We start from the raw sequence: 26,480 nt of genomic DNA, 5'->3' as shown, positions 1-26,480 counted from the left end.
AGGATGTGTGGGGTACAGCAGCCACCCCAGTGGAACAAAACTCTTCTCTGTCCAACATAATTAACAAAATAATCCCTGAAACACTGCCCTGCTCCCCACAACTCCACGTTTTGCCCCACATGGAGCTGGCCCAGACAACACCTACAATAAATGAGGCCTGTTCAGTGTGATTACCCCTGAATCATGCAGTGAGTTCTCCCACCCTGTAATTACTATCAACCTTCAATTGCTGGGCCCTCTGTGTAATTACACATGATTTATGTGTTAAAAATAATAATAAAAAAAACCCCAAACCAAAACAAAAAAAGCTTTTTCTACCACACAAAATATTCTCCTCCTTGGGGCTGTTGCACCTGACTGGATCCCCAAGCTCCCTGACCACAAGATCCCAGCTCCAGGGTGGCTTCTGCATGGAATAATTCCCTTCCCATCTCTCTGCTCCCAGATGGAATTGCACTGATCAGCCACTGCCTCTGTCCTGAGGCCACCTGGCTCCCTGTACCTGCCTGGCCCCTGCTCTCCCACACACCTGAAGATCACCTGGAGCACAGGAGGAATATCTGGATGGGAGAAGCCCTTCCCACAGATTTGCAGACACTGGGGAAGGCTAAAGCATTTTTGGAAACCCAGATCCTTGTGTGGAACTAACTCCAGTACCTTTAATCCCTCTGGTTTTGCCCTCCCACCAACAGATTTGGGGTTGAAAAATATCAATTGATAACAAAAATTCTGCTTGCTGTGCCCACTGTCCCAGGTGTGTAAGGCAGGCAACACCTGAGTCAACACAGATCCTTCCACACTCTTTCATTTCCATCAAAATACAAGGCAAAAATATATAAGGAAAGGTGTCATTTCAGTGTCAGTGTTATCCTTTTCCAGGGGAAACATTTGCCACTGCAGCACAGATTAGTTTTCTCCCAGGAGTAGCAACGAATCCATCACACCTGTTGATTGCAAACACCCCATATTTCCATACCCACAGTGTCCCATCCCTGGGGAAACAAGCTGGAAATAGAGGCTTCCCAGGAAGAAGTCCAAGGCACTTGCATTCTAGCAGCCATTTTTTTTGTTTTATTATTTAAAGTTAAGAGCGCTCATCAGCTCACAAAGGAAACAAATCCCATTCCTGCAGTTTAGGTCAGGTTTCAGCCAAAAAAGAAAAAACAAAACAAAACAAAACAAAACAACAAAAATAGAAGGCAGCTAAACTAACTCTGCACTTTACAGCTCAATTCAAGTTAAACCTCCTTGCTTTATAAATAAATGTTATAGTTAACACTGCAAAAATGTAATGGCAGCTCTACAATATCTTTAAGGGGCAGAGAGCATTGGTTATTGAGGCTGATAAATACAAGTAGAGAAGCTTCAGTAGCACATAGAGCACGGGTGGTGCCAGGGGTCTGCTCTCCCAAAAGTGGGACCTTTCCCAAAGCTCCAAGGCAGCTGCTTCTCCCCCTCCCCAGCTGTGCTTCCCACCCTGCTCAGGGCCAAGAAATGAGCCACAGGCTGCCCAAGCCCTGTCACCCCCCCCTGCACGAGGACAAACCACTGGAAACTTGTTTGTTTTCCACCACAGAGGGTTCTGCTCGTGGAGGCAAAAACCTGCCCTAAAAGCCTTAAAAACCAAGGTGTGTGCAGATCCTAATTCAAGGAAGGAGCTTGTCCAAACAGCAGCCAGGTGAGACTTCAAATTCCACCTCTGAAGTAGCACCATCCTCAGAAAAGTTGAGAAAAAAAAACAAACAAAACAAAACAAAAAAAGAATCAAAAGCCCAAACCAGCTGCTAAGAACCCACTGCACGGAGGTTTAAGTCATGGGATAATTAACAGAGGCCAAGGAGATGAGACTAAAACCTCCAAAGGACAAGGAGGTACCTTAAACTTTCATTTGTTTCTTCTTCCTCCAGCTCACCCTGGTGCAAACATGGCACAAACACTCACTTGCTTAAATAACCCCCCCAGGCATCCTCACACTACAGGTACCTCCTGCCCTACAGGGCTTCCTACAGCCTCAGAAATGGTTCAGACTTTGCTGTTATGGCTCCAAAACCTGGCCACATCCACCCTCACAGCTCAGTCCCTGCTGACCCCTGGAGCTAAAGCACTTCCACACTGGGAATGGAGCACACAGGGGTGGAATGGGCGAGCCAAGGGCCTGAACATCACGTGTTTCAACTTGGGTTTTAAAGTAAGTTTTTCCTCCCCATTCATAAACCCCGAGATCTATGGATGAAACTGTATAACCAGAACTGACCTTCCTCTATCTTACAGGACTGGAGAAGTCTTGCAGCATAGATAGGGCCTGGCTCTACGAGAGAAAAAACATCCCAGCTTTATGCACAATCATGGACATCTCAGGCCTTAAAACACCATTTGGCCAACCAAGAGAGGGAAAAATACCCCATCCTCAGCACACCCAGCCCTGTGCCATGCAAGGAACTCCCTCAGCAGAGCACGAGCCCCTCAGCTGCTGGACTTGTGCTGTCCCAAATCTGACAAGAGGGAGGGGAAGGAATTAGTTGGAAGGTGTTTTATTCCTCACTTGCTTTCTGTGTGTTGGATGTGTGGGCTGGGGAGGGCCAGAGCACGTGGGGGGTGTGTAGCTGCTCCAAAGCTGAACACTGAGTTAATCCAGCACTAATGGGAGAGGCAGCAAGTCCCAGGGAATCTCCATTCTCCCTCCTTCTCAGGACAAGATGGCAAAGGGCAGGGGCTGTGCCCTTCTGTGGGCACAGCGCACTGGAGAGAGCTGGTACCTGAAGGTGACAACAGCCATGAGCTCTCGAGCCTCCTCCTCCCTGCCCTGACTCGCCAGCTTTGTGGTGACAGATGGGGACAAAGCTCAGCACCCAGCACCCAGCTGAGGACAGCCCGAGACCTCCAGCTGCACAACCTCCATGGGGTGGGACAGGCGAGGGAAAGGCTGGGGGACATCAACTCTCGTGCCCTAGTGCAGCTCAATGAAGGCTTCCAGCTCCTCGGGGATGAACCCCTTGTAGGGAATCTTGTGCTTGTCCAGGGCTCGAGCAGCAAGGCACTGGAGGGTGATGTAGTTGAAGGGCTGCATCGTGCTCTTGGTGAGCAGCTTCTCGTCCAGCAGCTCGTAGGCCGTCTGCTTGAAGGCGTTGGTGGCATCCATGTGCGCCCCGGCCTCCATCAGGGCCCTCATGATGAGCGGGCAGTTGTTGCGGGCGGCGACGTGCAGGGGGGTGTTGTTGTCGTAGTCGCGGCTGTCCGGGTCGGCCCCGCACTCCAGGAGCAAGTTCACCACGTGGAGCGACGGGAATTTGCCCACGGGATAACGCCCCACCGTCGTGGTGTCCTTGTCCACGGCCATGTGCAGGAGGGTGAAGCCGTTCTTGGCCCGGGGGCTGCACTTGAGCAGGCGGTAGATGGTCTGGCGCTTCTGGTGCTCCTGCTCCGGGGTGCACTCCACCTTCTCCAGCAGGAACACCAGGTGTAGGATGATGGCCAACGTCTTGGTGAACTGCACCGAGTCGGCCACGGGGTCCTTGCCGTGCACCAGGGCCCTCTCCACCTCCCGCACCCCTTTGCTCAGCACCCCGATGAGGTCGGAGAAGCCCAGGTGGGTGGCTAAAGCGCCTTTGGAGCGGTCCTGGAGCACGTAGGAGTAAAGCTCGGCAAAGGAAAGGAAGCTGCTGGCAGTCATGGGGCTGAGAGGCTCCAGGTTGCCTTGCTGCATGTCCAGGGCGTACTTCCACAGGTTGATGCAGCGCTCGAAGTTGCCGGAGTCGGCGTAGACGGCGCCGCGGTAGCGGATGTAGTAGGAAGTGTCGGGGTGGGAAGGGCCCAGGATGCGCTCCCGGATCAGCAGCGCCTGCATCCGCATCTCGTCGGGATCCGTGATCAGGGCCTCCAGTTCCTCCAGAGAATTCACCTCCCGGGAATAGTCATAGGCCAGCACCAGCTGCCGGGGCTCGGGTTTGGGCAGGTACTTCCCGCCCTCGCAGCGCAGCTCCATCGCCCTCCGCCAGTACTTGTGGGCTCCCAGGAGGTCACGTTTCTTGTCCACAAACGTGGCACCCAGCAGCTCCAGCGCTTCCACAGCCGCCTCTCGAGTGCAGAACACGGTCGGGACCTCGTCCTGGCTGGAAGCCGAGGCACCACATCCCTCACCCCCCTCTTCCTGGCAGCCCTGAGTCTCCTTGCCGGCGCTGCAGCCCCTCTGATGGCTCCCACCCGAGGCGCAGGTCCCGCTCTGGCTCCCCGCAGCCTCCTCCTGCTGCAGCCCCCCCTGGATGAGGTACTCCACGATGTTGGTGTGGCCGGTGACGCTGGCGGCGAGCAGGGGCGTCATTCCATAGCCGTCCTTCTCCATGCGGGCCTTGGAGCGGAGCAGGAGCTGCAGGATCTCCAGGCTGCCGGACTCGGCGCAGTCGTGCAGGGCCGTGTTCCCCTTCACGCTGCGCCGGTTCACGTCGGCCCCTTTCTCCAGCAAGTAGCGGGCGATCTCCCGGTGCCCTTTGTAGCACGAAATCATCAGGCACGTGTGCCCGTGCCGGTTGGCCACCTCCAGGTCGGCCCCGCGCTCGCCCACCAGGTACCGCACGATCTCCAGGTGCCCATCGAAGCAGGCGGCCCGCAGCGGGGTGGAGTTGGTCAGCGTGGTCTGGTTCACCGAGGCGCCGTGGTCCAGGAGGCTCCGCACCACCCCCAGGTGCCCGGCGGCCGAGGCCGCCCACAGCGGCGGGGCCCCCTCGATGGTCTCGCCGTCGAAGCTGACGGAGCCGCCCTCCTCCACGCGGGCCCCGCAGTGATCCAGCAGGTACTCCACCACCTCCAGGTGCCCGTGCCGCGCCGCGATCAGCAGCGGGGTGCTGCCCGCCCCGGGGCCGCCGCCGCCGCCCGGCCCCGCCGTCAGCGCCTCCAGCTCCTCACGGCTGCGGCTGCCCAGGAGCTTCTGCAGCAGCTTCAGCTTCCCGTCGCGGGCCGCGTTGTACACGGCCGTGCGCAGGTCCATGGCGCCGGGGGCCGCGTCCTGGCCATGGACCGGCGGCTCCGGCGCGGCCCCAGCGCGGGGCGGGCGGGGGGCGACGAGACCCCCCTGCCCTCAGCGCGGCGGGACCTTCACCGCCCGGGCCCGACCGCCATCTCAGGCTGCGCCAAGGAACAAAATGGCGCCTCGCGGGGCGGGGCGCGCCGCGCGGAGGATGATGGGAAATGTAGTCCCTCGAAAGGCGCGTCCCGCACCGTCCAGCGCAGCGCGCACTCGGTTTCCCAGCAGGCAGCACGGGAGCGGGCAGTGGGCAGGGCGCGCAACCCGCCTCGCAGGAGGCATGCTGGGAGTTGTAGTTCCAGTACCCCCAACAGCCTGCGCCGCCAAGCGGGCCGTGCCGGAGCTCGGACTACATTTCCCAGCGTGCCTCGCGCGGGCCGATCCGTGAGGAGCGGGTGCCGTACAAATGTGTTTATAATTCACAGCGTGTGTACGTTTAATGCCGATTTTATTTATATTAAATTCCTTGATGTAGTTGAACTTCAAGACACAGCGGCTTCCACAGCGTTAATCTAACGTGGTTTAATTGCAGGGAACCATTTGTGTTCTGTGGGATCAGAATGTCCTGAGCTGGAACGGGAGCGGACCCTCAGGGATCATCCAGTGCGACCCCGTTGCTGCGACAGATCTGATGGAGCGTTTTAAGGTGCAACTTTCTGCTTTGGAGGTGGCAAAGCCTCGTCTCCAACAGCAAACACAGATTTGTTCCCTCAAATCCCCTCCACAGGACGTTATGTCCAGTTCCCTCCATCCCTGAGTGACAATACCTGCCTGGAGCGACGGAAAACACTCGAGCAATAAATAGCCCGGCTTAGATGAGCAAAGCTTTACTCACCAGAGCCTATTTTTAGGGCATAAGTTGAGTTTAAGTGTCTCTAATCTTTATACAGGGAATTGGCATGGGGTTTCTCCCGCTGCATTTTATTTATAGCTGTTTTTCTCCTTTCCGGGAAAATAAGATTAGTCTCATTATTTCCATTATTATTATTCCGTCTGTCATGATTATTATTCAGTCCATCCACCCATTTTAGGTCTTGTCTGGAATTACTGTGGATTATCCCGCTAATGCCTGTTGCCTTCGCACTGAATATCACTTTTGTTGCTAAGAAACTGCTTTTGCATAACAGGCACTGTTGAGCCCAGTTTTCACTTCAGCAGCTGCTAAAAAGTCACCGGGGAGCAGCAGGTGCTCCTGGGAGCCAGAGCTGGAGTGTCCGTGGCAGAATTCCCACACGAGGTCTGAGTGTGCTCAGGGATTCTTCCCTGGGAGGGTGGGGAGGCCCTGGCACAGGTTGCCCAGAGAACCTGTGGCTGCCCCATCCCTGGAAGTGTCCAAGGCCGGGTTGGAGCAACCTGGGATGGTGGAAGGTGTCCCTGCCCATGCCACAGGGTGGGACTGGATGAGCTATAAGGTCCTTTCCAAACCAAATCATTCCATGGTTCTGTGGTTCAGTGACACCTCCAGTATGTCTGTGCTGTGCAAGGGCAGCTTCCTGCACAATGGGATAGGAGGAATCACAGGATCATTTAGGTTGGAAAAGCCCTCCAGGATCGAGTCCAACCATTCCTCCAGCACTGCCAAGGCCACCACTAACCCGTGTCCCCAGGTGCCACATCCACACGGCTTTTAAATCCCTCCAGGAATGGGGACTCCACCACTGCCCTGGGCAGCCCCTTCCAGAGCTTAACAACTCTTTCAGTGAAGAAATATTCCCTAATATCCAACCTAAACCTCCCCTGGCACAACTTGAGGCCGTTTCCTCTCATCCTGCCCCTTGTTCCCTGGGAGCAGAGCCTGACCCCCCTCCTGACTCCCTCCTCCTGTCAGGGAGTTGCAGAGAGGGAAAAGGTCCCCTCTGAGCCTCCTTTTCTCCAGGCTGAGCCCCCCCAGCTCCCTCAGCCACTCCTCTGTGTGTGCTGGAATACCTGGGATCATTCCCTGTCCCTCTGGGGTGCGAATACACAACTCTGGGCACAAATTCATTGTGTTTTCACACCTAAACAGTGGTTTGGTCACACTGGGGCCATTTTACACTGCCCTGAGAACCTTGCTGTGTGTCTGTGTGCAGCAGCTCCCTGGGTGTGACTATCCAAGCTGTCCCTCTGTCCCCACTGGGAACATCCACGTGCAAACCCCCCCCCAGCTTTGAGGCTGTTTGTGCTGCAGGTCAAGGCACAGACACGGTGACATTTCCTCTCCCCGCTGGCTCCTCGTGTTGCCATGGTGACCAGATGCACTCGCTCTTTTATCTGAAGTATCTATTAACCAAAGCTTCCTATTAATTTCCCCTCCATAGAATCCATTAGGGATTCACCTGAGCACCACGAAGGCTTTTTAGGTCCCAAATCTACCTCAGAACCTGCCCCTCGTTCTGGGGTGGGCTCAGAGTGGCTTAAAGTGCAGCTGATGGAAATGTTTTTTTCCATCAATAAATTGCTTAGTAATGAGGGAATAAAGAGCATGAGGAGAAGGGTCACAAAAGCCTCTCCCTGTGGATCTGTGACTATGGAATGTGCTGGAGCCTCAGGACCTTGGTCCCAGCCCAGGTGTACCTGGAGAATTCTGTCTGAGGAGTCAAAGAGAGTTGGAGGTGGGGGTGGAGGAGCTGTACCTGCATCACCCTCAAAGGTCTGGGGCAGGATTTTGACTGTGGCAAAAAACAGAGTCATTTTGTCACTTTGGTTCTCCTTTGTCCTTTGGCTTCTCTTGGTGAGGTCACCACCAGAAGTGTCCCAAACCAGGGCACCAGGGGGATGGAGACATCACACAGGATCAGAACCACGGAATCACAGAATGGATTGGGTTGGAAAGGACCTTAGAGCCCATCCAGTTCCCTCCCCTGCCATGGGCAGGGACACCTCCCACTAGCCCAGGTTGCTCCAACCTGGCCTTGGACACTTCCAGGGATCCAGGGGCAGCCACAGCTTCTCTGGGCAACCTGTGCCAGGGCCCCCCCACCCTCACAGCCAGGAATTCCTTCCCAATATCCCATCTAAATTTCCCCTCTTTCACTTTGAAGCCATTCCCTGTGTCCTGTCCCTCCATCCCTTGTCCCAGGTCCCTCTCCAGCTCTCCTGGAGCCCCTTTAGGCCCTGGAAGGGGCTCTCAGGCCTCCCTGGAGCCTTCCCTTCTCCAGGTGAACCCCCCCAGCGCTCCCAGCCTGTGTCCCAAAGCTGGAGGGTGTCTGCTGAACCAGACCAGCAGCAGTGCTGCAGCTCCCACTTCCACTGGCACAACAACTGGGAATAAAGGATCAGTAACACCCATCTGAGAGTGTCTCAAAGCTACCACGTCCCTCCTGTACAGCCCACAGCCCCCACTGGGCCCCAGGGAACCCGAAGAGTTTGTGGGGTGACACACACAGAGCCCCAAACCACAGTTCTGGGAATAGAGAGGGGGGAGTTAAATACCCAGGGGAGGAAGAGCAGGTAAAAAATGAGCCGTTTTGACAGGGCTGCCAGACTGTGTGGCAGGAGGGTTAATTTTTTTTGAAGCTGCCATTTCATATTCCCTTTCAGACAAGCTGAATTACACGGTGCTGGCTTCTCCAGGAGTAGCATAATTTTCCTCATGGAAATAATGACAGGGTACTTAAAAAGCAAGTGAATGGATGGCTAAAGTACTGGGCAGAGACTTCTGAAATCCAGGCTGAGCCCTCACCTTTGCTAGAGGCTTCTTTGGTGACCTTGGGCCAGTCACTTAATCTTCCTGTGTCTCAATTCCCTGCCAATAACATGGCAATAATAACTGTTCTTGCTCTGTCTGGCTTATTTAGGCTGCAAACTCAGAATTTACAGCTTGTGTTTTCTCTTCTTTGAGGGCAACTGAAGCCAAAGAGCTTCAATCCGTGCTGAGGAGTCTGGGACACCACAAAATGCAACATGGATAACAAATAAAGGGCTGGGATATGTGATTGGGAACATTCTTACACGAGAATTCCTAAAGCATTGTTCCCCATCGCTTCCCTCAAAATGTGGAGGAGTTTAGAACTGTGCTAAGAGTTCCAAAAGCATCGAAATAATTTAGGAACAGAGGCCAGGCCGATTTATTGAATCCCTGAGTTACTTCTGAAAGGGTGAGTGGGTAATTTAGACACCTGCAGAATTTCCTGCGAGGTCTTTGTGCTCAGTCTGTGGCTGCAGCAGCTCCTTGGGGTTTTTTTTTCAGTTTAAGCTGAGGTTTGCAGGCAGCTGTGTACCCAGGTTTTATCCATCTCTTCAGCTTTTAGAGGTTTGTGTGATTTCCAGAAGCTGAGGAAAGATGGTTCCTCGCTACGAGAGCCAATGAAGATGAGATTTTCTCTATAGTTGAGCAATTTGCTGTACAAAGGGAACAATTCTAAAAATAGGGAGAAATGGCACCATGACATTAAGAGGAACGATGACCCAATCCCCAACTTGCTGCAGGGGCTTTTGTCCTATAACTGCCTTCCCCATTAGGGCTGTGATGACATTATTTGCTGTGGTTATGTGGGGCACGAGGCCACGGGTACCTGGAAGGGAGGATTTTGATCAGAACACACCAGAGAGGCTTGTTGGGGAACACTAAATCAGTGGAGTTTCATTTACATCAGACACCAGCCCAGCCATTCCAGCATTAATGGCTGCACTACTGCCCTCGGAATTTGGTGTGGATTTAATCTGTCAGTGGGGGAGTAAAAGGGAGGGGGAGAGTGAGATGGTCTGGCTTATGAAATGTGGATCTTTTCTTTCAGGCACCCTCAAAGGACAGGGATTTGTACTGGTTTAAAATTCTTTTGGCAAGAGATTTGTGGCTGCCCCATCCCTGGAAGTGTCCAAGGCCAGGTTGGAGCAACCTGGGATAGTGGAAGGTGTCCCTGCCCATGGCAGGGGGTGGACTGGATCACCTTTAAGGTCTCTCCCAACCCAAATCATTTGGGGATTCTGGGATTCCAGGATTCCTAAATCACATATTCCATTGTACCAATGACGTGGGCAGTGCTGAGCATATCCTGGGTTGGTTAAAAAAAGAAAGTGCTCAACAGCACCAACAACCCAAATTATTAAAGACATTTCAGTACTTTTACCACTGGCTTCGGCAGGATTCAGGAGTTTCATTTTCACACCTGAATACCTTTGAGAATAGAGGCTCTGAGAGGTGTTGAAAATCTGTTCTTTTTATATTTTGAAGCCCTGCTGGAAGCAAAGGGCTCCACTCTCCAAACAACCCCTGCCAGGCATCGAGGTCCCAGCAGTGCCCGAGTGCCCAGCAGGGCCCTGCCCCTGCACTGGTGTGCTGGGGGGGCTTTCAGGGAGACACCTCCCTTCCTGACAGCTGATTTCCAGTGAAACTGTGTTGAAGGGAGGCAGGGGAGTGCCAGGTTTGGGGGGCTGCAGGATGAGCTTGGTTCTTCTTGGGTGCATCTCCCTTTGCTTCTCTCAGAGCCCAGACTTGCTTGACTTTAAGGGGATGGGATGAGGAGCAGAACAAGGCACGACATGACCTGCAAAGCACTTCCAGACACAGCCAGCTCTCAGGTCCAGGGCTCCTGGGGTCTCTGGGCCGTGGCAGCCTGGGCTGTATGGCAGGCTATGATTTGTTGTCACCTTTATAAACAGAACAACAAAATCACTAGTCTTCCACACAGAGCCAGACCAGGAGAGCAGCGCTCCCTCCTCAGGGATGTCCTCCTGCACGTCTTCTCCTGCTTTCCTTCCTCAGTTTTATCAGCCTTTAATTCTTGTTCTTGCCTCTCCTTTCAGGGATGGATGCTGCTCTTTGCAGAGTTCCTCATGAGACCGTGGCAAACCTCCCTGCAATCATCTCTCCAATTTGTGGCTGTTCCCGTGAGTTTCTGCTCCATTTTCTCACTCCCGGAGGCTCTACAGGGACATCAGGGCTCAGCAGGGGCTCCTCTTTCCTTACCCTGTGATAAAACTTCTCCAGGAGTGCTCTGTCAACCTGTCTGTCTCCTGGTTATATTTCAGTTGACTAAAATAAGCAAATGCAATGTATACTGGGGAACGCTGGAGGAAAGGACTCAGCAAAGGAAAAGATAATGATAGTGCTGAGTTTCCTGGAATCCCACTGAGAGGCTGATTTAAGCAAGAAAAACAAACCCTTTTTGCTGTTTCCTTTCCCTGGATTTGTTGATGAGCAATCTTTAGTTCACCCCAGGTCCAGCTCTGCTTCCACTCCCCAGCTTTTCTCTGCTAATACCTCGCATATGGCACGGATCAGGTGTGAAAGGACAATGCTGGCTCACATCCATGGAAAGGATTGGACTTTATTCCCTGTCTGAGTGAGGCTTACTTACCTCAGCCACTGAAACCAGGCAGGGAACAGCATCCTTCCCACCTTCACCAAGCCTGTTAGATGTACTTCTGTAAGCAGGTGGCACAAAAAAAAAAAATGAAAGGGAAAGAAACAAAAACTATCCCTCAGGAGCTGCTGCTCCTTTCGTGGGAGGAGAAAGAGTGTGGAGCAACAGGAGAGGGTTTCCTGCTGCTGACAGGGGTTGTGCCCTGTGTGAGCTCACAGAGAGCAGCCCCATCCCTCCCTTCCTCCCTCCCTTTTTTTCTTTAACATATGTGCTTTCTATGGGCACTTTAATCAAACTCCAGATGGGTTGTTTCAGTCAGGGGATTTGTGCTGCTCTGGAGATAAGAGCCCTTTGTGCTGGCCTAGGTAGCAAGAGTGTTTGTGATAACTGGAGCTGATACCAGGAGATGTCCAGGTGGTCTTATTTAACAGGGAGCATTAGTGATACCACCATTGTCCAGGAAATCAGATAAAACTGGGTCCAGGTGTTACCCAACACCGTGTTTGTGTAAGGACAGTGCCAACTGCTGCCTGCACTGAGCCCCAGAGCAGCACTGCAGAGGGGGGTGTTCTTGTACAGGATCCCCATCACCCCCAAACTTCTCAGGGTGCACCACTGAAAGGGAAAAATTTAACCAGGAGTTGGACTTGGATGATCTTTGTGGGTCCCTTCCAACTCAGGATATTCCATGATCCCAATCTGAATATCAAGTGAGCTTCACACTGAATTTAAGATCACTCTTGGATGTCCCAAACTGAAGAATTTCACCTAAAACCATCACACATTTTCCTCTCTGCCCTCCCACAGACAGGTCTCTAACAAAAACATTTGGGGAGTGAGACGATTTAGAAATAAAAATTCAGGACAATTCACTCTTCTGCCCAGGCTAATTAGAAGAGAGGAGGAATTGTACAGATGGATGAACTGGAGAGAGAGGAGACACTTTGGGAAGTGCTAACCTGGACTGTAATTTCAGGTGACAAGGACACTTTTCAGTCCTCATTCTGGAGTGACACTGCACAGTGACACACCAGCTGCAGGAAGGGATTTACCACAAATCATTGCTAGAAAATCACGTAAAAATCAAGACAAAAGAAGTATGAGCGAGACCTGAACTCTTCTGCTGGTTTTACATGCAGCCATTCCCTTTTAAGAGCAGGGTATTTAGTAGGAAGCATAAATTCCAGGCTCAGAGTCGTGCAATGTCTAGACTCCAGCTCGTGGGATCTGTCTCCGTGGGGCCATATTTCTCACTGTGATATTTTTCAGGACACCTCTGCTTTGTCCCAGAGATTTCAGGGACGTGGAAGCTCCTGGCTCCTCGTACCAGTGGCAGCTGGGAGGCTGCTGGAGTTCCTTGGTGATTGTTTGTATGGATGGGAGCTCAACTTAGCTGCAGAACACGGGGGGAGAGGGGGGAGGGAAAAAGCCTGGTTGGAAGGAGCGGGGACTTTTGGCCCCCAGCTGTGCCAGAACAGGCTCATCACGGAGAGATCCCCAGCTGCACTTCCAGGCTGTAAATTAAACAAACAGTGTTTCCTCTAGACCAGACCACAGGGATGGCAGAGAGAACAATGTGGCCTTATTGCTGTTATTTCCTTTGGTTTCAATCTCTGTCCTCTGCCCCCACCTCCTCCCCAGACCCGTGGTGCCCACTTTACCCGATTTGCCATTTATTACACTGCTTTAAAGAGAGGCAGGGGGAAAAAGGCTCAGTGCAAATTATATTTTGAGCTGTTGTGCTTTGCCTCTTTGGTGGATAATAAATCTCTCTGGCAATGCTCCTCTGTATAGGATTTGTCATTAAATGCAATTAAACAAACCCTGCAGGTGTCCATGATCAGGCCTGCAGCAGCCCATTCACAACTGCAATGTTATTATCAGCCTGACAACAAAACACCAGATATTTCCTGAGCTCCTCTGATCGATGAGCTCGCCTGACTTGGAACTGGGAGGGAGGAGAAAAGGGGCTTCAGAGCGCTTCAAATGCTCTTTAGACTTATTGATGGAAAAGTCAAAAAGCTGCTCGGCAATCAGAGGGAAGGTGGAGAGAGAGAAAGGCAGAGGGACTGGAGGGCTGAGGGGGAAAAATGAGAGAGGAGTGTTTGGGAGTAAAAAGGTAGAAATGAGGCAAGCTATCACATGGTACCCACCTGCCCAATGAGCTGGCTAATGCACAAGACTAGGATTTAGGAGGCAAGGAGGGTATTTTAGGGATGATTCTTTGGCAGTTGGGCTTTTAGTGTTAAGTGAGTCATGCAGGCTCCCTCTGCAGTCAGCACAAATATTCCTCTCATCCTAAGGCAGGACTGGCAGGTTGACCTGTTGTCCAGGGATGTTTGCCAGCCTTCATAAATTGTAGCCAAATGGTTGGATCAGACACACAAATAATTGTAAATCCCACCTGGATTTACAATTCCCAAAGGAATTGGCTTTTTCAAGGCCGGGTTGGACGGGGCTTGGACCAACCTGATCTAGTGGAAGGTGTCCCTGGCCATGGCAGGGGGGTGGAATGAAAGGAGCTTTAAGGTCCTTTCCAAGCCAAACCATCCTGGGATTCTGTGGCTCTCTGAGTGTGTGTCCCTCTCCATCTCCCTTCCCACAGAGGCATGTCCTGGCACAGCCTTGGGAAGCTCACGCTCCAGAGGTGCTGCTGACAGGATTTGTCCAGAGCAGATGCAACAACATTCACACCTGAATTGTTGTGTGCCCTGACAATCAGGAACAGGGAGAAAGCTCCTGTGGTTTCTGTCAGCCATCCCAGGCAGCCTGTGGAGTGTGAAGGTCAGGGACTCACAGGGGACCGGCTGCTGCCGAATCCAGTGAGAGAGAAAAATTTGCCAACACCACTCAGATCCTTCTGCCTGACTTGTTTGCTCAGCTCAGCCTCGGGGTGCTCTTGGGATGAACCTCATTCCTCTCCTGCTCCCACCCCAGGAATCCTGGTTTAGCCCAGCTGGCTGCTGGGGCACACATGGAATTGCAGTGGCAAGGACAACACTTTTATTACTGTTCTGGTGCCACCAAAACCAAGGGATTTGGGGGTTGGATGAAGGGGTTAAATGAGTGGGTGTCTGTAGTGCACATGTAAAATGTGAGGGGTGATTGTTCTACCAAAAAAACCCTATGGAGGGGTCTTTGATTAAGATTTGGTAGCCTCATCTGTAGGACAAACAGCACAGGGCCCTGTTTGCTGCCATCCAAGATCACACTGTGATTGTGGCAGAAGGAGCCAGGAATTCTGTGATCAATCCATGGGTCTCAGGATGACCTTCTCCCTGGACACTGCAGCTGGATCACTCTGCAGTGTTGGTCTCTGGCTCCCTGATTCCAGGGCAGTCCAGATTCCACTCTGTATTCCCGCTTCACCTGCTGGGTTGTGCCATTAGCAAACCACCAGGTGATGATCTGGTGGCCCCAGTCAGCACTGGTGGGTTGAAGGTGCCAGAAGGGCTCTGTCCCTGTGGTACCACAGAATTTGGCCACCAAGTCTGGCTGTACAGTGTCAATTCACTGGCCACAGCAGTGAGGGTGCTCCTTGGGTCAGTGGGGGTCTGCAAGGGCATGGAAAAATCCACAGCTACCAAGTGTTGCTTATCACGGAATCCCAGAATGGTTTGGGTTGGGAGAGAACTTAGAGATCATCCAGTGCCACCCCCTGCCATGGGCAGGGACACCTTCCACTATTCCAGGTTGCTCCAACCTGGCCTTGGACACTTCCAGGGATGGGGCAGCCACAGCTTCTCTGGGCAACCTGTGCCAGGGCCTCCCCACCCTCCCAAGGAGGAATTCTTTCCCAGTATCCCATCTAACCCTGCCCTCTGGCAGTGGGAAGCCATTCCCTCTTGTCCTGTCCCTCCAGACCCTTGTAAAAATCCACAAACAAAAATTTATGAATAAATCCATTTTGGTTGGCTTCACCTGCAGACCTTGGGGACGTCTGAGGTGACGCTGGCTCAGAACATTTGGGAGCCACGGATGTAGGAATCCCAGCAGGTGTGGAACGTGGCATTGCCCCACTCCAGCCCCTTCCACCTCCCTCTACTCTCAGCCAGAAAGCCAGAAACACCTCTGATTCCCTGCCCTGGCTGCTGTAGGGTTTGCAGTGGGGGGCTCAGGCTGTCACAGAGGGATGTGCTCTCTCCCAGGGCAGAGGGACAAGCGCTGGCACATCCCTGTGCCAGCCCAGGAGCTGAGGGGGCTGCTAATGAGCGTCCCTGGGATGGCTCTGCAGCCACTGGTGTGAATGAGCTGGGGCTGCTCTGAGTCCTCGAGGACTTTGGTGGAACTCTGCTGATTTACACCACCAGAGCTGGGGCTGGAGGGGAAAACCCCCTGGAGTTTCCATCAGCGGTTGTGAGAGCGGGGAGGGAGCCTGGTGAGAGCTGAGGGGGCACAGGGAGCAAATCAAGGGCAGGATGGAAATGCACATCGGTTTGGATTGATTCAACAAACCAACAAACACTTTTTTTTTTTTCCCCCATCCCTTCTTTCCACCTCCCTTCCTCCCCACCTCCAGCAGCTCCTCTCCCCGTGCTGCTCATCTCCCTTTGTGCACCTCTTACCCGCACTCTCCTCTCTAAACAGGTGCAGTTGCCACTCAATAGACTTTAATTACCACTTCAAGGGCTCTCACCGGGGTCTGCGGGAGGGTGGAGATGAATTTTCCCGAGGATTATGTGTGTCTGAGTTCTCTTCAGTCAGATGGCAATATTGCTGTCAGCCTGGATCCTTCGAGAGACCTGCTCTTCCTGTTCTCTCTGCTCGCCTTAACAAAAAGAGAAACTGCTGCTGAAGTTACAAAAAAGCACCCAGCCATTAGCTGGATTAATTAGCAGGACAGCAAACGGGGCTGGAGAAAAATATTGTAGACAATTTAAAACCCAGGGGTCTCAGCTGGGCTCCTAAACCGTTATTTCTGCTTGCAAATCAAGAAGTGGAGAGCTCAGCATCTCCCAAGATTTCTGTGGGAGACTGGGCTCTGAAAATACAAGTTGTTTTGAACCACTTTACCTTCTTTTTTGCTCCGTGCTCTTCCCATCACGGCTCACCAGAGAGACACACTGTTAATGCATCCTGCTGGGGCCCTGGGGATTCCTCTGTCAGTCCATTCCTGGCTTCAGCACAGCTTGCCTGTGATGGAGGAGTTATTCCCAGTGTTTAACTGGTAACATAGCATAATTTTGATTATTAAGATCCTCTTCAAAAGGCTAATCCTGGAGAATGCAGAGCAGCTGATGTCTGTTGGAGCTGCTTGGAATTGTTTGCCCGGGATGTGAGTGTGGAGATGCACACAGAAATTCAGATACATGCAGGGAGTAGCTGGGAATATAACGGGATCTTTTGGGACAGGGAAAAATCTCCAAATATTTTAAAAAATCATTTCTTTTGCTCAACATTAACATTTCTAATTTTCCCCCGAAACGAAAGGCAGGAAGGAGTTTTGGTTTATAGCAAATTAAGCGACGTTTCCTCCTGCCAAAATGAAGTTTGTTTCCCCTAAACAAGCAATTCAGCAAATTGGGCAAACGCTGTAGGCAAATCTGCATTTTTGCAGATGTGGTTTGCATTTTGCCCAGCCCCAGAACAGCTGGGCACGTCCAACATCTGCCTGGCTCCTGCAGAGCCCGTGGCCAAGGGCAGCACAGCATGGGCCCTGGGATAGTCAGGGCTGAGCTCCTCTGCGTCCCTGCACTGAGCCAGCTGTTATTCCTGGGTTAGTGTCCAGGCTCCCCTCATCCCTCGGGCATTATCCCAAATGTTGAGCCCCAAACAGTGGTTGAGGGTCTCACCTGCAGCCCTGTCCCTGCTCCTCGTGTCCCTCCGGCGCCGCTCGCGCTCCCGTCTGCCCCGGGGTTTTCTTGGCGCCTGCAGCACGAAGACAGGAGGGATAAAGGAAGGATGGATGGACAACACTGCTGGAAGGGTTCATGGTTGGACTCAATGAGCTTAGAGATCTTTTCCAACCCTAATAAATATACAGGATGCTGGGGAAGGAGCAGAGTGATCCTAAGGGCACGTCAGCCCTAAGACGTCCTTCATCTCTGCTCGTGTTCTGTCCCTCCTTCCTTGGGCTCTGGGTGCAGCTGTGACCCCAAAAATGAGGAGGTGGATGGCACAGGGATTGGGATGGGATAAGGAAGAGGCACAGTGATGTGCCCACAAAGGACTTCTCCCTGTGTTTGGAACTCTTTCTCTGGACTTTCTCCTCTCTCGGAATCCTTCCCCTCTTCTTCCTGCACTTACCCCAGTCCCTTCTTCTCCTACTCCTGCCCTCCCCAGCCCTCCTGACATTCCCACTCTCATTTCTCAGGTCCTCTCCATCTCCTCCTCATGTAACTCATTCTTTCAGCTTCCAACATTTAAAATCCTTCTGTCTCCATCACCTCTTCCTCCCCCCTTCCTTCCCTTGTGCATTTTGCTCTCCAGGCCCATCTACCACATGTTCTCCTGGCCTTTCTGTGGGCCTGGGGTGAACATTGATCACAACCATCTCAAGCCCATCTCTCCCTTTTCCCAAAGAGCCGATGGAAATGTCACCCATGAGATAATAATCATGTTGCTCACATCCCTTAATTGCTCTCAAAGTACACGTCGAGGCTTCAGAGCCTCTTTGAAAGGCAGGTTCTGGCCTTTGGCACATTATTGACAGGCTGTTGATAGGCCCCTTTGTTGAGGAGCAATTTTGTCCCTTTTCCTGTACAATTTTTTGGGTTTTTTTTAAAGACAGCCCTTTCAGAGAGAGTAGATTTTTAAAATAGAGCCGGGCTTTGAATGAACAGGCATCAGAGTTATTCCTGAGGAGTGGTGGCACATGTGGGAGATGAGAGCTACCAGAACACTTCATGCAGGACAAGAAATCAAACTGTGATGCCTGATAGCTTCATCCTTGTTGCTATTTAGTCCTTCCCCTCTTGGACCTGCTAATAAGATGTTTTTTTGCAGTGTATGACTAATTAGACATCTTGTGTGTTCCAGTGCCTGGTAAACAATAAGAGAAAGTTGACACTTGAGCTGTGCAGCAACTCATTTGTATCAATTAATGATAATTCTTTGGGGTTTTTAGTACCTGCTGATTAAAGTGGACTGAGATCTTCTTGTCACAGCAGCCCTTTGTGATCTCAAAGCTTTGCAGGTCTGGAGGAGTGTGAGCAGAACCAGCCCGGCTGCTCTGGCACCGCTGGCTTGGGCAGGGACCCTCCCTCAGCAGTGGCAGAACCTGAGCAATTCCCCCCTCAGCTGCTGTTCCCAGAGGCTTTAAATCCACCCCTTTTACCCCAGATTTATTTTACCATTTTACAGCCCCTCATGGGTGCTGCGGGTGCATCTCGAGGTGACCCCAACACAACTCCGTCTGTGACAGCTCCCGGCACGACCCTGAGCCAAACCTCCAGGCTCTGCTCCACTCACCCCCAACCCAGAGAGAAATGAAATTCTTCCCTCTCTGAAACAATGTCCCTTGGAATGATTTTGCCCTTAATGAGCCCCGGCTGCGCCGCGGAGCCGCTGGTGTGCGTGTTAACAAGGAGCTCTCTCCGGGTGGAGGAGCCGAGCTGGCCGGCCCTGTAATGGGAGGCTGTTCAGCATCCTGAGCCCTGCATTAGGCTGTGCCTGTAGGAACCCTGGGATGTTCCAGGGAGGCTGCCTGAAGGTAATCATCTCTCCCAGCCTCCTGGCTGTCCCTCACCGAGCTCTCCGCTTGTAGCTATTCCAGGAAACGGCTCCGGAGGTGGTAAAGTTTAGCCCCTGATTTATTCACCAGCAAAAGGGGGGAGGAGATGCCATTTGGTTATGGGTGAGAAGGGAAAATGCAGGGGGCTGGTTGGGATTTGGTTGTTGAACCCTGTGAGGGGTTGGAAGCCCTGGGACTTCATTGTTTGGTTCGGCCAAATCATGAGCAGGACCTGAAAAACATCATCACCTTCAATTTGTCTTCGAGTCCTGCTTGACCCAAGTGGTGCATCCCAGCACTTCCCATCCCAGAAACCTATTTCAGGCATCACATCCACTTAAATCCACATTTTGTGTGTGTCAAACACACACATCACAGAGAGTACAACATATATAGATAGACAGATAAATAGATACACATTTATATCAGTGTATGTTACACAGAACAACTCCATTCTGTGGAAATTCAGGGAAAAAAAGGAGTTCTTCCAGATCCATTCCCTCATTGACAGACCAGCAGAAAAACAAAATGCCTCTCTTCTAGAAAAAAAAAAAAAATCAGCTAATTTATTTTTCAAAGTTGTGAACTCATTAGCTGGCAACTATTGTTCCACCCACCTTTGCAGCCCCTCAATGGGGTCACAAAAAACCTGCCCAGAGCTCCAAACACACCTTTGTCAGCGTGTACTGAGAAGTGCTAAAATAAAATGTTGTCTGAATTAGATGGGGAGGATTAGAAAGGTGATAAAAGCTAAGCCAGGAGAAAATAAGATGATAAATAGGTCTGGCAAGATAGATGGATAATCTTCCTCCCAGGCCAAACCTGACAGGATAATCACCTTTTTCTGTTCTCTGGTTCCATTTGCTCTCGGATCTTCACAGCTTTACAGATATCACTGGATTTGGTTTTCTGGTACCCTGGAAAAGGGGGACACAACGTCCATCTTTCCAGACAAGGGATCTGAGGTGCCTGACTTAGGAGTGGGTTTAGGTTTAAGATTAGGGTTGCAAAAATGAGCCAAACTGTTGCCTTTTGCTGGTTCGTTTCTCGTCTCTCGCTGTGCCTCAGGCAGAGCTGTTCCCTGAGGAGGAGCTGCTCAAACCAGGGCTTTTCCCAGCTCACCTCTTCCCAGAGCCAGAGCAGGAGAAGTCCTGTCCTCTCCCAGATGTATCTTTGTTCCTGTCACCAGGCTGAGCTGGGAACATCCAGAGCCAGGTGATTCCCAGAGCTGCGAGGGCACAGCTCTGCTCCTGCTCCCTGCTCCTGGTGGGATCTGCATCCAGCAGTGCCCCTGGCCATGGCAGCAGGGGAAACTGTCCTCCTGTCCCCTCTGTCCCCTCTGTCCCCTCAGCTTTCAGGTTATAAATCACCTCTGAGCAAATCCAAACAACACATTTGAGCTATAACCAATAAGCTCATTAAACATTCCAGGCTGTGAGGCTCTTTCCCAGTTCGGAGAAGACTTGTCTGAACTGGCCTTTGCTCTCCTTGCTCCAGGGAAATTCCCATTGCTCCTGCTAAATCCATGAGCCTACAAAGCACTGAACCCTTTTTTGCAGACAGGGACACCTTGTCTGAGGGGAGGAACTCAGGGAAGTTTTCCATCAGTTCATGGCATTGATTCCTCCCCGAACATTCGACTGGAATATTTGATCAGCCAGAATTACAGACCACAACATTAATAATTTTGTGAGCTAGACTGGAAAGATTTGCACTTGTTCTTGCTGGGAATGGTGCAATTGTCTCCTCCTTTTTAAGAGAAACTCTGCTCTAATGGCTGGGTGCATTGTCATCCTACAGGAGCAGGGACTGACTATTCCTCCTCATTTTTGGGGGGCTTGAATCCATGAGATTTTCACCTGGGCTGGAATCTTGTAGGGGGATTGTTCATCGTGGTAATGGATTTTCAGAAGAAGTCAGCAATTTTGGATGCCTTATATTTGTGTTTGAGACACTTTGAAAGGGACTGATTGTGAGAGGTGGGTGCTTAGAGGGCCCTGAAAATCAGGATTAATTGGACTATGTCATGCTGGGCACCTGAAAACACTAAATGCTTTGGAAAAATCACAGGGGAGGAGGCTCTGCTTCTGAACATGATTTGGGAAGACTGCACAGCCTTAAGTAACACAGGATAAAGAGAAGATCTTTGCATAACCTGATGGAAACATCCTTTAATCCTCGGTGCCTGACTTTAGGTGGCATTTGATTCCTGAGTGAGTTCAGTGCTGGAGTTTGTGCAAGTGCACTTGTATTTTCCTGCTGTTGTGTGAGTTACTGTAGGTTTGGTTTGTGAGAGTTTCTGAGTAGGTCTCTAAAATAAAATAAATCAGAAGGCAAAGTTCTCCCCTTGGATAGGACACGGAGGCCTTGTAGGCTTTCTGTGCTGTCACCTGCAGAACCACAGGCTGTGCCATGAAATATCCATTCTTTGCACTTCCTAAGCCCCTGAGCCTGAGTCCCAAAACCAGAATCACACCCAACTCCTCCCCTCATCCATCAGCAACCATGGAAAAATCCTTGGTAGAGCCTCCCTTCCAGCTCAGAGCCAACACCTCGGTGTTGACCCTCGGCCGCTGCTACACCCGGAGCTGTGTCTGTTTATAAACTCTGTTTGTAAACGAGGTGAAACTAAAAAAAACCATCCTGGTTATCCCAGTTATGCCCCAGGAAGGGCACAATGGCCACTGGCAGGAGCCATCTGGCCTCTGTAAACAAGGGCTCCTGGAGTCAGGGTGTGAGTGCAGGGCGGGAAAGGCCCAATTCCTGCACGGGCCGTGAGGAGCCCTGGGCTCAGGGACGGCTCAAAGCTCTGCTGAGTCCAACAAAAATGTGGCAATAAGGGTTTTTTCCTGTTGCAGGGTCAAACTACAGGGCTGAGCTGGTTTTGGGGCACAGGCTGGATATTTCTGGGTGCAGGAGTCAGGGCAGTGCATGTCCAGCCTGAGCTTTCAGAGCTGCTGGGAGGGCAATTCCTCTTAATCTCAGCCAGTGCTGAAGGCTCCAGATATCCTGGGAAGCCTTGGGATACTCAAACCCAAAGATCAATATTGAATATTGTATTAGCTGTTCCTGAGCTTTTTTTTTTTTCTTTTCTTTTCTTTTCTTTTCTTTTCTGGTTCTGTCTCCAGGCTGAAATTTAGGAGATTTTATTACATTAATATCCCAGCACCTGTTTTAGTAAGGACACAGTTTAGAAAGGCACCTCAGCATTTAAAGACAGATCATTTTAATAGGATTTACCAATTAATTTAGAACCCCACTCCTACTCATTTTCAGGTGAGGTGTGTGCTGACTTGTTTTACAAACCCCACCACAACACTGGTTTGTTCTAAACTCACTCAATTTTAGCAAGGTGTTAAATAATGACAGACTTTGAGGCCACACACGGATCCCAACAGCCCTCAGGGAAACACCTACATCAATTTTATCACCTGCTTTCCATCACTTCTCTGCTTTGAGTCCCTTTCTGGGCCTCAGGGTGGCTCCATGGGAGGTTTATTTCTTTTGCTTTCCTGGAGGGGGTTGAATTCAGTAACTCAACAGAGACAACTCCCGTTGATCCACAGTGAGAGATTATTTACAAGGGCCTGGAGGGACAGGACAAGGGGAATGGCTTCAAACTGAAAGAGGGGAAATTTAGATGGGATATTAGGAAAGAATTCTTGGCTGTGAGGGTGGGGAGGGACTGGGATGGATTTCCCAGAGCAGCTGTGGCTGCCCCATCCCTGGAAGTGTCCAAGGCCAGGTTGGAGCAACCCGGGATAGTGGAAGGTGTCCCTGCCCATGGCAGGGGGTGGAATGGGATGAGCTTTAAGATCCTTCCAACCCAAACCATTCTGGGATTTGGGCAAGCAGAGAAGCCAAATTCTTGGCTCAGAGTCCCTTCAGCTCCTGTTTGGGCCCTGAACAAGCCCCTGGAACAGGAGTGTGGGGCAGAAGGAGTCTCTACCCGAGGGAGAACGACCTCCCCGTGTCCGTCCGAGCTCAAAAGCTGCCGCAGATCTGGCGTCTCAAACCCACTCTCCTTTTCCTGCTGAGATTCCCAAGCACCTCCCAGTCTCCCAGCTACTACCAGATGCCACAATTGCACACAGACAAATATTTGTGCAAGGCACACAGAGCCCGGAGGCTGGAACACTGTCTGTCTGCGGGGAGCAGGAGAAGGGGAGGAGGATCCTGGGGTTATTTCTATTTGATTTGAGCCAACAAAAATCTACAGGGTGTTTATTTCCTACAAAACTTCCCATGTTTCCTTCCAACAGGTGATGTGGGACCGGCCTGACAGACTGATTTCCAGTTTAGTTGTTTTGCTGAGTACTTAAAGGGTCAGGAATTAAACTGAATTTAGATCAGACCTTACCCTGAATCCCCTGTTCTTCAGAGACCTCTGTCAGGGACAGGGTTGGATCCACCTATGACATCTACAGAAAATGGCCAGTGAAAAATAAAGAAGTGACAAAATGTGCCCTGAATGAATGGAAATGTAACTTTGATCAAGCAATGCTCTGAACAACACCAAATTTAGTTAGCTTCGAGGATATGATATCATCTGCCCTCCTATTTTTTATATTAAATATGAAATTTGATTAGGAGATTTCCCAGAATGAGGAATAAACCCATAAAAAGCAGGAATAGGTATTTGGTGCAATATAATTTTCTGGCTTCTTCTGTTTGGGAGCAAAGAACGTGATTTTCTTCCCCTCCCTTATTTTACAGCTGAACTTCAAAGGGAAAAATGCCTGATATTGGTGCTGGAAGAGACAAGGCACTGCCCAAACTGACCCTCAGATTTAGGGCAGATCAGAGTCACTGTGCACAGAGAACTGATGGGAGATCTAAAGAGATTTACAGAGAGATAACAAAGATATCTCTCCACTCAAATTCCATAGGGAAGCATTTCCACTCCATAGTTTTTTTCAGTGTCTATAATATGTCTTTGAAGGCCATGTGGATATTCAAGCCCTTAAAGGAAATAACTCTCTTTTCAGGTGTTTTTCTTTTTTTTTTCTCCCCCCAAATATTTAATTCTGAAACAGCAAATAGGAGTTTCCTTAAAATGGAGAACAGCTTGTTTCCATTTCCTCTCAGAGGCCAACATTACTCAGGAAAAATCCAGGTGTAAAGACAGGAGATGGGGCCAGGCTGAGCCTGGATTAAATCACCTTGTTGAGCCTCTGCTCAGCAAAGTGTTCAAACCCACTTTTAGCAGGGCTGGGGGAGAATTTCCAGTGAACAGGGATTCGTTTAGTGAACCTCAGCTTCCAAAAATGGAGCTAAAACAAATGCAGCAAATCCCTTCATCTGACAATAGCTCTGTGAAATGCTCCATTTCCAAAGTGCTCCAGCACTTCAACGTTTTAGCTTTTCTATTTTCTCTGTTAGAGCCTTGGTTTAATAATCCAAAGAGGAAAAAATGTTTTGTTTCAGCTCGAGACAGAGTTGAATACTTTGTTATTTTGGCAAAATAAAATAAAATAAAAAAAATCAAAAAAACCCACTCAAACCAAGCAAACAAAACACTTTGTTTAATTGGATCCCGCTTGATTTTTAATTTTTTTTGAGAAGAACATTTTGGGGAAAAAATCCAATTTAGCCATTGAGCACTTTAATATAACACAATCTGTCAACAGACCCAAAGTGTAGCACCACATCAAGGCAAATTTTGAGTACTCAGAGAGAACCAAGCACAGAGGAAAAATATTTTCAAACAGCTGTTCACTGAAGCATTGGCTCCCCAAAGCACCTTGGGGAAATATCCCGTTTCTCCTACAAACTAGGGAATATTAAGAACAACTTTACACATGAACCACCAGTCAGCCACACTTTCAAAACAAGGATTTGGGGGGTTTTCCAACACAAAGCTTTGATGTCGAGCAGGTGCAGGTTACATTTGGATTCGTACAATCATTCCTGGCTTTCCAAATGGTTTTATTCCCTGCCCTACCCCGGGCTGTGAGTGTGTCCCACCTGGGCAGGGATGTTTGGAAAAGGCGTCTGCATCAGTCCCAGTCCATCCCAGTGTCCCACCTCAGCCAGCCCTTGGCTCTTGGCTGGATCCCAAACTGCCCCCCGAGTGCTCGGGGTGATCTCCCGACCCTCCTGTGTCCCTGCCCGGGAAAAGGACCGGGACGCGACCCGGGCATCCCTGCCCTGGCACCGGGCACCCGCGGGCAGCGAGCCGAGCTGTGCCGCTCCCTCATCCCGCTCTCCTGCCTTCCCTCTCCCGCAGAGACCCCTCCGGGGCTGGACTCACCTCCCTGGCCCGGGAACAGTCCAGCGTCGCCTCGGGGACCTGCCGTGATCTCCGGGGAGGGTCCGGGCGGGTGCCGGTGCCCGGTGCCCGGTCAGGGATGCCCGGGTCGTGTCCCGGTCCAGCCCCGGAGGCGCCGCCGGGCGCTGTCCGTGGTGCTGATGGCGGCATCCTGCCGGGATCCCTCCGGGATACGGCCAGGAACCCCCCTCGGCCCCAGAGCCAGGGCCGGGGGAGGCCGGACCCGTCCCCCGAGCATCCCCCGAGCATCCCCCGAGCATCCCCCGCGGTCCCGGTGCCCGAGGAGCCGCCGGCAGAGGCGGGACGGGCTCCACAGGTGCCCCCGCGGGGCTCACCTGGCGCTGGGTCACCTGCGCGGCGGAGGGGCCGGGGAAGCTGCCCTGCCTCTGCCTCGGGGCTTTTATGGGGCCGCCGGGGGGGCGGCGGGAGGAGCGGCCGGGCGGGGACTGTCGGGCTCGGCCAACGGGAGCGGCTGTCGGGGCAGCTGCGGCAGCATTACATCATGGACCCGCCCGCGCTTCGCTCCGACAGCCTCTGCCGCCGGCTCGGCGGCGAGGGGGGACAGCAACAGGTCCGTCCGGGGGGCACGGAGCCCCTGGAAACGGGGCAGCGGACGGGAAGGGCGCTCGGAGCTCTGCCCGGGAGGGGGGAAAGCCCGCCGGGAGAACCCGCCCGGCTCGGCCCGTGCTCCGCGCTGATGCTTCCTGGGGGTCGGTGGCTCCGCGTTTCCCAGGATCAAACCCCCCCCGGCCCGTTCTTTCCGCCGCTGGGGGTCCTTTCCCTCTGATTTCCCAGCCCAGTGGACAAGCCAAGCTTCACCCTGAATTCCCAGCCTTTTCCATCCTGTTTTTGGAGCGTGCACAAAGCCCAACCCTCCGTTTCTTCCCGGAGGCACCGAGCTGACGGGCAGCCCTGATCTGAGGACCTGGAATCCGTGTGGAACTCTCCCGTTCCCGGAGCAGGGAGGTCAGACAGCTCGAGAGCACAGCACTCCCCAGGGAAAACAAATGTATTCCCAAACGCCCTCTTCAGCTGGGATGGGTTTGTGTTGTGCCTCTTAGATGGCAAACACACAGGCTGCAGACATCAATCCTTCAAGACTGTCCTAAATTATCCTAAATTATCAGTCGGGGTAAAGCTTTGTCTTCTGACATATCCTGTGCACGGGATGTGTTATCATCTGATACCAAAGGATAAGTAATAATTGTTTGCAACATTAATTAGACAGAAATCAAA

The 26,480-nt window shown here is 51.7% G+C and overlaps 1 protein-coding gene and 2 long non-coding RNA genes across 10 annotated transcripts; 1 reads left to right on the top strand and 2 right to left on the bottom strand.

Annotated features, from left to right (window-relative positions):
- Window positions 1-1,043: 1,043 nt before the first annotated feature.
- FEM1A (fem-1 homolog A) lies at window positions 1,044-5,103 on the bottom strand. Its single transcript, XM_027666551.1, has one exon. It carries the CDS (start codon window positions 4,979-4,981, stop codon window positions 2,948-2,950), a length of 2,034 nt encoding a protein of 677 aa, XP_027522352.1. The 5' UTR covers window positions 4,982-5,103; the 3' UTR covers window positions 1,044-2,947.
- A 290-nt stretch (window positions 5,104-5,393) lies between these two features.
- LOC113958379 lies at window positions 5,394-24,353 on the top strand. 4 transcript variants are annotated; one of them, XR_003531504.1, is made up of 4 exons: window positions 5,394-5,447; window positions 5,550-5,663; window positions 10,742-10,825; window positions 23,690-24,353. It is a non-coding gene; the product is annotated as an uncharacterized LOC113958379 (long non-coding RNA). The 4 variants fall into 4 exon arrangements; XR_003531505.1 differs by lacking the exon at window positions 23,690-24,353 and adding an exon at window positions 23,236-23,533; XR_003531506.1 differs by lacking the exon at window positions 23,690-24,353 and adding an exon at window positions 12,278-12,559.
- On the bottom strand, window positions 8,074-25,635 carry LOC113958380. 5 transcript variants are annotated; one of them, XR_003531510.1, is made up of 7 exons: window positions 25,227-25,635; window positions 23,334-23,394; window positions 17,094-17,169; window positions 16,315-16,434; window positions 15,938-16,061; window positions 11,296-11,362; window positions 8,074-9,356 (listed from the first exon to the last, which is right to left on the bottom strand). It is a non-coding gene; the product is annotated as an uncharacterized LOC113958380 (long non-coding RNA). The 5 variants fall into 5 exon arrangements; XR_003531509.1 differs by lacking the exons at window positions 8,074-9,356; window positions 11,296-11,362 and adding an exon at window positions 12,569-13,378; XR_003531511.1 differs by lacking the exons at window positions 8,074-9,356; window positions 11,296-11,362 and adding an exon at window positions 12,569-12,815.
- Window positions 25,636-26,480: the final 845 nt, after the last annotated feature.

The sequence above is a fragment of the Corapipo altera genome, unplaced genomic scaffold (assembly GCF_003945725.1).
Source record: "Corapipo altera isolate COAL_440 unplaced genomic scaffold, ASM394572v1 193, whole genome shotgun sequence".
Classification (NCBI taxonomy): domain Eukaryota; kingdom Metazoa; phylum Chordata; class Aves; order Passeriformes; family Pipridae; genus Corapipo; species Corapipo altera.
This window is presented reverse-complemented; position numbering and strand designations above follow the sequence as displayed.

Coding starts and splice junctions, on each gene's coding strand:
- FEM1A (XM_027666551.1), bottom strand. CDS start 4,981: ATGGACCTGCGCACGGCCGTGTACAACGCGGCCCGCGACGGGAAGCTG.